Source organism: Phoxinus phoxinus, assembly GCF_949152265.1.
Source record: "Phoxinus phoxinus genome assembly, chromosome: 23".
NCBI lineage: Eukaryota > Metazoa > Chordata > Actinopteri > Cypriniformes > Leuciscidae > Phoxinus > Phoxinus phoxinus.
In genome coordinates, this window is record NC_136898.1 from 292,501 (window position 1) to 305,000 (window position 12,500).

The 12,500-nt window shown below is 40.8% G+C and overlaps 1 protein-coding gene across 6 annotated transcripts in view; it reads right to left on the reverse strand.

Annotated features, from left to right (window-relative positions):
- Positions 1 to 12,500, reverse strand: part of erg (ETS transcription factor ERG) — a 54,787-nt gene that overhangs the window by 23,168 nt on the left and 19,119 nt on the right. For 5 of the 6 annotated variants that reach the window (XM_079600469.1, XM_079600467.1, XM_079600471.1 and 2 more), the window contains one exon: positions 1 to 97. This exon is cut by the window's left edge and continues 106 nt beyond it. In XM_079600469.1, coding sequence (XP_079456595.1) covers positions 1 to 97 — 97 coding nt within the window. Of the gene's footprint in view, positions 98 to 8,536; positions 8,581 to 12,500 lie in introns of those variants that run through there. The other variant, XM_079600472.1, reaches the window with a different exon arrangement.

Here is a 12,500-nt window from a genome sequence, read left to right on the forward strand (position 1 = left end):
TGTATTCGGCGGAGGCCGTCATGTCTGCTTTAGGGAGAGACGCTCCGTACGAACACTGGAATAAAGCTGGATCCTCACTCACCACCGACAGCGCCTCCTACAGGACACACACACACACACACACACACACAGTCAGTGTCTCGCCGATGAGCAGCTTGAAGCCACGGAATAAACAATAAAAACTGTTCTTTCTTTTTTCCTTGCAAGTATATATCACACAATTTTGAGAAAAAAAGTCAGAAATGTTATTTAGTTGTGACGTACATCACAGTGTCACGGATTATTGAAAGAGTGACTAAATGTGTGGCAGGGCGTGGTTCTGTCCGTCAGCTGTTGATTGGATGTTGAGATGTGGGTGTGGCTCTAAAGCAGGGGCGGAGTTTAAACGCATCAGAGATATTCTGATATTCTGATTAAACACTATGAGGTCTATAATATATGCATGGATGAATCAATCACAATAACATTTATAACATGCATTAAGAAAACTTATTTATTTACTTAAAACTTATTAAGAAAACTAGAATTTTCATCTCATGTTGACTTATTTTTTTTTAGCAGCAAATCATACTTGGTTGCATTTGATCACTATAAAGATGATGTGAGATGAAGACTTGATAACTTCTGTCCTACAAAACCATCCTCACACACACACACACACTAATGATCACGAGACACGGCAGCATCCTCACACACACACACACACACACACACACACACTAATGATCACGAGACACGGCAGCATCCTCACACACACACACACACACACTAATGATCACGAGACACTGAGACACGGCAGCATCCTCACACACACACACACACTAATGATCACGAGACACGGCAGCATCCTCACACACACACACACACACACACACACACACACTAATGATCACGAGACACTGAGACACGGCAGCATCCTCACACACACACACACACTAATGATCACAAGACACTGAGACACGGCAGCATCCTCACACACACACACACACTAATGATCACAAGACACTGAGACACGGCAGCATCCTCACACACACACACACACTAATGATCACAAGACACTGAGACACGGCAGCATCCTCACACACACACACACACTAATGATCACAAGACACTGAGACACGGCAGCATCCTCACACACACACACACACTAATGATCACAAGACACTGAGACACGGCAGCATCCTCACACACACACACACACTAATGATCACAAGACACTGAGACACGGCAGCATCCTCACACACACACACACACACACACACTAATGATCACGAGACACTGAGACACGGCAGGATCCTCACACACACACACACACACACACACACACTAATGATCACGAGACACTGAGACACGGCAGCATCCTCACACACACACACACACACTAATGATCACGAGACACTGAGACACGGCAGCATCCTCACACACACACACACACACACTAATGATCACGAGACACTGAGACACGGCGGGATCCTCACACACACACACACACACACACACACTAATGATCACGAGACACTGAGACACGGCAGCATCCTCACACACACACACACACACACTAATGATCACAAGACACTGAGACACGGCAGCATCCTCACACACACACACACACTAATGATCACAAGACACTGAGACACGGCAGCATCCTCACACACACACACACACACACACACTAATGATCACGAGACACTGAGACACGGCAGGATCCTCACACACACACACACACACACACACACACACACTAATGATCACGAGACACTGAGACACGGCAGCATCCTCACACACACACACACACACTAATGATCACGAGACACTGAGACACGGCAGCATCCTCACGTCACTCACACACACACACACACACACACTAATGATCACGAGACACGGCAGCATCCTCACACACACACACACACACACACACACACACACACTAATGATCACGAGACACTGAGACACGGCAGCATCCTCACACACACACACACACTAATGATCACAAGACACTGAGACACGGCAGCATCCTCACACACACACACACACTAATGATCACAAGACACTGAGACACGGCAGCATCCTCACACACACACACACACACACACACTAATGATCACGAGACACTGAGACACGGCAGGATCCTCACACACACACACACACACACACACACACTAATGATCACGAGACACTGAGACACGGCAGCATCCTCACACACACACACACACACTAATGATCACGAGACACTGAGACACGGCAGCATCCTCACACACACACACACACACACTAATGATCACGAGACACTGAGACACGGCGGGATCCTCACACACACACACACACACACACACACTAATGATCACGAGACACTGAGACACGGCAGCATCCTCACACACACACACACACACACTAATGATCACAAGACACTGAGACACGGCAGCATCCTCACACACACACACACACTAATGATCACAAGACACTGAGACACGGCAGCATCCTCACACACACACACACACACACACACTAATGATCACGAGACACTGAGACACGGCAGGATCCTCACACACACACACACACACACACACACACACACTAATGATCACGAGACACTGAGACACGGCAGCATCCTCACACACACACACACACACTAATGATCACGAGACACTGAGACACGGCAGCATCCTCACACACACACACACACACTAATGATCACGAGACACTGAGACACGGCAGCATCCTCACGTCACTCACACACACACACACACACACACTAATGATCACGAGACACGGCAGCATCCTCACACACACACACACACACACACACACACACACACTAATGATCACGAGACACTGAGACACGGCAGCATCCTCACGTCACTCACACACACACACACACACACACTAATGATCACGAGACACGGCAGCATCCTCACACACACACACACACACACACACACACACACACTAATGATCACGAGACACGGCAGCATCCTCACACACACACACACACACACTAATGATCACGAGACACTGAGACACGGCAGCATCCTCACACACACACACACACACACACACACACACACACACACACACACACACACACACACACACACACACTAATGATCACGAGACACTGAGACACGGCAGCATCCTCACACACACACACACACACACACACACACTAATGATCACGAGACACTGAGACACGGCAGCATCCTCACACACACACACACACACACACACACTAATGATCACGAGACACTGAGACACGGCAGCATCCTCACGTCACTCACACACACACACACACACTAATGATCACGAGACACGGCAGCATCCTCACGTCACACACACACTAATGATCACGAGACACGGCAGCATCCTCACGTCACTCACACACACACACACTAATGATCACGAGACACTGAGACACGTCTCACACACACACACACACACACAACAATAATGATCACGTCTCACACACACACTAATGATCACGTCTCACACACACACACACACACACACACACACACACACACACACACACACACACACACACACTAATGATCACGTCTCACACACACACACACACACACACACTAATGATCACGTCTCACACACACACACACACACACACACACACACTAATGATCACGTCTCACACACACACACAAACACACACACACACACAAAGTAAAGCAGATATTGACATGAAATGTATATCAATATTTGCCAATAAAAAAGTCTCAGTAAGATTATATTGAAATGCTTAGTTTTAAGATCTGTATTTTTGAAACACAATGCAATACGATGATGATTGACAGATGAACAAATAAACCTTCCTCAAGAGCCTGATGATCATATTTGATACTCATGATTTTTATCATAAATGATGATGGATAATCAAGTAATCCTGCTTCAGTCCAGCTGAAATATTACTAACAATATCACAGTTGTTCTCACGTTGACTTGATCATCAGAGCAGATTTGACGGCAGAAAGACTCGAGCTCGAGCAGAGGAGGACGTTTGAACTATTAAGACTTTCACTGGAGAAAAGAGTGTAAACTATCAACCAGACACAGAAGGACTGAGGAGATCGACGGTTTATCAGATCATGTGGATCATTCACAGGCGTTATAAATGATGTTTATAATGTGAAGAGTTCCACACACGAGGACAGAGAAACACCCTGTGTTACTGCGGCGGCTCCTCTGGGACCAGCGGGAGGAAGAGGAAGTGATGTGGGAAACAGATGAATCTGCTGATAACAGAGCCGTGGAGCCCATTACTGGCCACAGCAACCTTCACACCTCGTGAGGAACTCCTCCTCGCCTTCATCAGTCCTCGCGAGGAACAAGTCCAGTCCCTCATCTATACAGCGCTTTACCAATATAGAGTTTCCAGCAGCTTTACAGAGATCACAGGAGATTACAGTAACAGTGTTCAGCTTTACAGCAGATCTAGAATACAGTTATTATCCAGATAAAGTTAGTTTTGATTGATTCACTTCCTCGCAACGATCATTAGTTATTAACTTATTAACTAACACGACACCGTTTTAACAGAAAACAGTTTTGGTGCTAAATAGGAAAAGGATCTACCGCCTGCAGTCGATTCTGATATTCTAGGTATTATTAACTGGCCGGAGTTGTGAGATGGCAGTAGACGTGAAGGACTATAATGCGTTAAGAGCTCGCTCAAGTACTGCGGAGATAAACCATTTAGTGCTTTGTAAGTGATCAGCAATATTTTAAAATGTATACGATGTTTAATAGGCAGCCAATGCAGTGTTGACAGAACGGGGCTAATATGGTCATACTTCCTGGTTCTGGTAAGAACTCGAGCGGCTGCGTTTTGAACTCGCTGTAGTTTGTTTGTTAAGCGTGCAGGGCAACCACCCAGTAGAGCATTACAATAATCTAGCCTTGAGCTCATGAACGCATCAACTAACTGTTCCGCATTTGTCAATGAGAGCATATGACGTAATTTAGATATATTTTTAAGATGGAAAAATGCGGTTTTACAGATACTAGACACATGACTTTCAAATGAAAGATTGGTATCAAAGAGCACACCCACACACACACACACACAGGTTCCTAAACTACGCAGCATCAAGTGTTAGACAGTACTCTAGGTTATTACGTGTGGAAGTTTTTTGTTCAATAATTAGAATCTATTTTTTCTGAATTTAGTAGTAGGAAATTACTAGTCATCCAGTTGTTTATATCCGCTATGCATTCCGTTAATTTTGTGAATTGGTAAGTTTCGTCAGGTTTTGAAGAAATATACAGCTGAGTGTCGTCGGCATAACAGTGAAAGCTAATTCCATGTTTCCTAATGATATCTCCTAATGGTAGCATGTACAGAGTGAACAGCAGCGGTCCTAGTACTGAGCCTTGTGGTACGCCATACTGAACTTGTGATTGATAAGACATCTCTTCATTTACTGCTACAAACTGATAACGGTCAGATAAGTGTGATTTAAACCATGCTAGTGCAATTCCACTAATGCCAACCTAATGTTCGAGTCTATTTAAAAGGATGTTGTGGTCAATGGTGTCAAATGCAGCACTAAGATCAAGTAACACTAAAAGAGAGATACAACCACGATCGGATGATAAGAGCAAATCATGTGTGACTCTAACGAGAGCGGTCTCGGTACTATGGTACGGTCTAAATCCGGACTGAAAATCCTCGCAGATATCATTTCTTTCTAGAAAGGAACACAGTTGTGAGGATACTGCTTTTTCTAATATCTTTGACAGAAATGGCAGATTAGAGATCGGCCTGTAATTGACTAATTCTGTAGGATCAAGTTGCATTTTTTTAACAAGGTTTTTGGTACTTATCCTAGAGACAAAGATGAATTAATTATACTAAATTGGACACTGAATTGAATATAATCAACACTGAACTGAATATAATCAACACTGAACTGAATATAATCAACACTGAACTGAATATAATCAACACTGAACTGAATCAACACTGAACTGAACTGAATCAACACTGAACTGAACTGAACTGAATCAACACCTCCTCCCTTCATCAGTGTGTGTGCAGCAGATCCAGCAGCTGGAAAACATCAGCATTAATAAAGCTGTCAGAGCGCAAGTGTGTGGAAACTCGTGTTCACTCTGGCTCTCAAAGCGCCAGCGCTGCATCAAACACCACCGCGAGAAACTGGCCAATCACAGACAGCAAGACACGCCCATCACAGGCTCTCAGCCAATCAGAGGGATTGACAGTGATAAAATACAATTAATATTCAGAGATATGATTGATCTGACTGCACAGACACCATCAGATGAAAACAGAACCACAACTGAATTGATCTGAATAATGACTGTTGTCTTTTAAAGCTGCTTTACAGCAGAATCTGCATTTGTCTCATAATTAATGAATGTTGCAACATCAACACTCTCATTAAACTGAACTGAATTGAATCAACATGAATTGATCTCAATCAACATTGAACTAAATTGAATAGAGCTGAATAATGATCCCACACTGCACTGATGCTCTTCCTCAGTGTTTCTGCCTTGTTTTCAAGCACAAATCTCGAAACATTCTTAAATGAAGATACAATAACTGAAGAAGAATAAAAATTAGTAAAGATATTAAGTCTTGTTTCATCGTAACATGTTCATTTCCCTGTTTATCACTGTGAAAACGATGCGTACTGTATACAGCGCTGTAGAAATAAAGCTTGAGCCTTTATAACGGCAGAACAGTGAGGGAAATAATCGTCTTCAAGAATAAAGCAGAGTTTGATTCCAGCAGGAGCTTCTGTGAGGCTCATGAGCGCCTGGGTTTATTCAGACAGGAAGTGCTCTGACATCATTTCCTGCATTCCTGACAGCACGGGATAACAGGGGCCGGGAATGGAAAAGAGGAAAGAGCCCATCCGTCGACATCCATGAGGCAGGAAGACGCCCATCGTTAACAGCACATTAACCCCAGACCCTTTACTGAAGCCTCAGCCAATGACGTGCGAGCGGGGCGGGGCTACCGGTCTGACTGACAGGTCAGAAATAAATCTTCTAAATAAATCAGAATGATATTGTAGACAGGAAAGGAAAGATAATGCGTTTGATCAGATGGAACATGTTTGTCTGCTGCTCAGATACAATCATAAATCTGACTCTCAGATAGAACTGATGAGCTACACAGTCTAACGTCTGCGCGAATCATCTGCAGTCAAACACGTCTGCAGTCAAACACCACGTCTGCAGTCAAACACGTCTGCAGTCAAACACGTCTGCGCGAATCATCTGCAGTCAAACACCACGTCTGCAGTCAAACACGTCTGCGCGAATCATCTGCAGTCAAACACCACGTCTGCAGTCAAACACGGGATCTCGGGAACTGCACTCCAGTGGTTCAAGTCTTATCTCTCGGGTAGATGGAGGGGTGAGGTGTCTAAGACCCAACATCTAGCCACTGGTGTGCCTCAGGGCTCAGTGCTAGGACCACTTCTCTTCTCAATCTACATGACATCACTAGATCTGTGATTCAGAAACATGGCTTTTCCTATCACTGCTACGCTGATGACACACAACTCTACCTCTCATTCCAGCCGGATGATCCGACGGTAGCCGCTCGCATCTCAGCCTGACAGACATCTCTGGCTGGATGAAGGACCACCACCTTCAACTAAACCTTGTGAAGACAGAGCTACTCGTAATCCCGGCCAACCCAGCACTTCATCACAACTTCTCCATTCAGCTCGTCATCCATAACTCCATCAAGATCAGCCAGGAACCTTGTTGTAATTGATGACCAGTTGATCTTCACAGACCACATCGCTAGCACTGCCCAGTCATGCAGATTTGCCTTGTACAACATCAGGAGGATCAGGCCCTTCCTATCAGAGCTACACAACTCCTTGTTCAGGCGCTTGTTCTGTCCAGACTGGACTATTGTAATGCTCTCCTGGCCGGTCTCCCAGCTTGCACTGTCAAACCTCTGCAACTGATCCAGAAGCTGCAGCTAGAGCGGTCTTCAACGAGCCGAAGAGACACACGTCACTCCTCTCCTCACGAAACTGCACTGGTTGCCGGTTGCCGCTCGCATCAAACTCAAGTCACTGACGTTTGCCTGCAGAACACCACTGGCACTGCTCCCCTGTACCTGAACTCATTACTTCAGACTCATGTGCCGTCCAGAAACTTGTGTCTGCAAGTGAGCGGCGTCTGGTGGTGCATCATCTCAAAGAGGCACGAAATCTCTCTCTCGGACCTTCACCACGACTGTTCCTGCTGGAGGAATGATCTGCCTAACTCTACCAGAGCTGCAGAGTCCGGAGACACCTTTAAGAAACTGCTAAAGACGTATCTTTTTTGGCAGCACTTGAGCACTTAATTCAGTACTACTAACACTTTCTTATCTATTCTAAAAAAAAATATATATATTGTACTGTGAAGGGTCATAGCACTCACATACTGTTGTCCTACTGCTAGTTTAATGGCTTCTATTGCTCTCATTTGTAAGTCGCTTTGGATAAAAGCGTCTGCTAAATGAATAAATGTAAATGTAAACACGTCTGCTCACATGATGATGCGATTATGACCCGTCACTGCTTCTTAAAGGGACAGTTCACTATAAAATCATCTTTCTGTCATCATTTACTCAAGCCATTCGAGCCTGTTGAGTTTCTTTCTTCTGTGGAACACAAAAGATGGTATTTTTAAAGTCCCCCAGTGGTGTACATCCAGCTTTTAATGTAGTGTATGTGTGTGTGTGGTGTTATTAATCTGCTTTAACACACACCATGTGTAAGTTCATAAGTGGACAGCATTGCTGAGTATTTTCTGCTTAAAACTGCAGTGAACCAAAGACAGTCTCAAACACACGGTTTGAAATCGCTGGTGTTTCTGACGTCACACACTACCTTGACCAATCAGATCAACGTGTGATCGTCCACCAGTGGATCTCTGAGAGAGTGAGTGAGTGGAGGCGGGGCTCATTTGCATATTCATAGAACCGCGCATACTAAATGAGGCAAGGGTGTCGAGTTACATTCAAGATATTTTAAGACATAAAGGAATTTTTCAAAGATGAGGTGTAAGGGATAACACTGTTGACAACAGGGGAACTTTAAGAACGTTGGGAAGCAAATAACTTTGGACCCCATTGACTTCCACTGTCAGGACAAAAACACTGAGGAATTTCTCAAAACTTATTTTTGATGATGACAGAATTATAATTTTTAAAGAGTTCCTTGCAGACATCTTCCCAACTTACAAAATGTTACACAATATTAAGTTATGTATGGTAATAATATTATTTCTGAATGTTCTCTGAACATTAAAAATGTCTGATTTATAAAATGCTTTATTTCCACTTTTGTTTGTAACAGAGTTAGAAAGTTATGATCCATCTTGAAGAAAGAATTAGGTGACTAACTTTTAAAAGGAGTCTAAGCAGTTAAGAGACCGGCCACAGATCTGAAGCAGAATAGAGTTAGTGAAGAGAATATAATAGAGTTAGAGAAGCAGGATAGAGTTAGTGAAGAGAATAGAGTTAGAGAAGATAATAGAATTAGTGAAGCATAATAGAGTTAGAATTAGTGAAGCAGAATAGAGTTAGTGAAGCAGAATAGATAATAGAGTTAGTGAAGAGAATAGAGTTAGTGAAGAGAATAGAGTTAGTGAAGAGAATAGAGTTAGTGAAGAGAATAGGGTTAGTGAAGAGACTAGAGTTAGTGAAGAGAATAGAGTTAGAATTAGTGAAGCAGAATAGAGTTAGTAAAACAGAAAAGAGTTAGTGAAGCAGAATAGAGAATAGAGTTAGTGAAGAGAATAGAGTTAGTGAAGAGAATAGAGTTAGTGAAGAGAATAAAGTTAGTGAAGAGAATAAAGTTAGTGAAGAGAATAAAGTTAGTGAAGATAATAGAGTTAGTGAAGAGAATAGAGTTAGTGAAAATAATAGAGTTAGTGAAGAGAATAGAGTTAGAATTAGTGAAGCAGAATAGAGTTAGTAAAGCAGAAAAGAGTTAGTGAAGCAGAATAGAGAATAGAGTTAGTGAAGAGAATAGAGTTACTGAAGAGAATAGAGTTACTGAAACAGAATAGTTAGTAACAGAATAGAGTTAGTGAATCAGAATAGAGTTAGAGTTAGTGAAGAGAATAGAGTTGGTGAAGAGAATAGGGTTAGTGAAGAGAATAGAGTTTGTGAAGAGAATAGAGTTAGTGAAGCATAATAGAGTTAGAGTTAGTGAAGCAGAATAGGGTTAGTGAAGAGAATAAAGTTAGTGAAGAGAATAGAGTTTGTGAAGAGAATAGAGTTAGTGAAGCATAATAGAGTTAGAGTTAGTGTTAGTGAAGCAGAATAGAGTTAGTTAAGAGAATAAAGTTAGTGAAGAGAATAGAGTTAGTGAAGATAATAGAGTTAGTGAAGAGAATAAAGTTAGTGAAGAGAATAGAGTTACTGAAACAGAATAGTTAGTAACACAGAATAGAGTTAGTGAATCAGAATAGAGTTAGAGTTAGTGAAGAGAATATAGTTGGTGAAGAGAATAGGGTTAGTGAAGAGAATAAAGTTAGTGAAGAGAATAAAGTTAGTGAAGAGAATAGAGTTAGTGAAGAGAATAGAGTTAGTGAAAATAATAGAGTTAGTGAAGAGAATAGAGTTAGTGAAGAGAATAGAGTTAGTGAAAATAATAGAGTTAGTGAAGATAATAGAGTTAGTGAAAAGAATAGAGTTAGTGAAGAGAATAGAGTTAGTGAAGAGAATATAGTTAGTGAAGAGAATAGAGTTAGTGAAGAGAATAGAGTTAGTGAAGAGAATAGAGTTAGTGAAAATAATTGAGTTAGTGAAGATAATAGAGTTAGTGAAAATAGAGTTAGTGAAGAGAATAGAGTTAGTGAAAATAATAGAGTTAGTGAAGAGAATAGAGATAATGAAAATAATAGAGTTAGTGAAGATAATAGAGTTAGTGAAAATAATAGAGTTAGTGAAGAGAATAGAGTTAGTGAAAATAATAGAGTTAGTGAAGAGAATAGAGTTAGTGAAAATAATAGAGTTAGTGAAAATAATAGAGTTAGTGAAAATAATAGAGTTAGTGAAGAGAATAGAGATAGTGAAAATAATTGAGTTAGTGAAGATAATAGAGTTAGTGAAGAGAATAGAGTTAGTGAAGATAATAGAGTTAGTGAAGAGAATAGAGTTAGTGAAGATAATAGAGTTAGTGAAGAGAATAGAGTTAGTGAAGAGAATAGAGTTAGTGAAGAGAATAGAGTTAGTGAAAATAATAGAGTTAGTGAAGAGAATAGAGTTAGTGAAGAGAATAGAGTTAGTGAAGATAATAGAGTTAGTGAAGATAATAGAGTTAGTGAAGAGAATAGAGTTAGTGAAGAGAATAGAGTTAGTGAAGATAATAGAGTTAGTGAAGATAATAGAGTTAGTGAAGAGAATAGAGTTAGTGAAGAGAATAGAGTTAGTGAAGAGAATAGAGTTAGTGAAAATAATAGAGTTAGTGAAGAGAATAGAGTTAGTGAAGAGAATAGAGTTAGTGAAGATAATAGAGTTAGTGAAGATAATAGAGTTAGTGAAGAGAATAGAGTTAGTGAAGAGAATAGAGTTAGTGAAGATAATAGAGTTAGTGAAGATAATAGAGTTAGTGAAGAGAATAGAGTTAGTGAAAATAATTGAGTTAGTGAAGATAATAGAGTTAGTGAAAATAGAGTTAGTGAAGAGAATAGAGTTAGTGAAGATAATAGAGTTAGTGAAGAGAATAGAGTTAGTGAAGATAATAGAGTTAGTGAAGATAATAGAGTTAGTGAAGATAATAGAGTTAGTGAAGATAATAGAGTTAGTGAAGAGAATAGAGTTAGTGAAAATAATAGAGTTAGTGAAGAGAATAGAGATAATGAAAATAATAGAGTTAGTGAAGATAATAGAGTTAGTGAAAATAATAGAGTTAGTGAAGAGAATAGAGTTAGTGAAAATAATAGAGTTAGTGAAGATAATAGAGTTAGTGAAGAGAATAGAGTTAGTGAAAATAATAGAGTTAGTGAAAATAATAGAGTTAGTGAAGAGAATAGAGATAGTGAAAATAATTGAGTTAGTGAAGATAATAGAGTTAGTGAAGATAATAGAGTTAGTGAAGAGAATAGAGTTAGTGAAGAGAATAGAGTTAGTGAAGATAATAGAGTTAGTGAAGAGAATAGAGTTAGTGAAGAGAATAGAGTTAGTGAAGAGAATAGAGTTAGTGAAAATAATAGAGTTAGTGAAGAGAATAGAGTTAGTGAAGATAATAGAGTTAGTGAAGATAATAGAGTTAGTGAAGATAATAGAGTTAGTGAAGATAATAGAGTTAGTGAAGAGAATAGAGTTAGTGAAGAGAATAGAGTTAGTGAAGAGAATAGAGTTAGTGAAGATAATAGAGTTAGTGAAGATAATAGAGTTAGTGAATAGAATAGAGTTAGTGAAGAGAATAGAGTTAGTGAATAGAATAGAGTTAGTGAAGATAATAGAGTTAGTGAATAGAATAGAGTTAGTGAAGATAATAGAG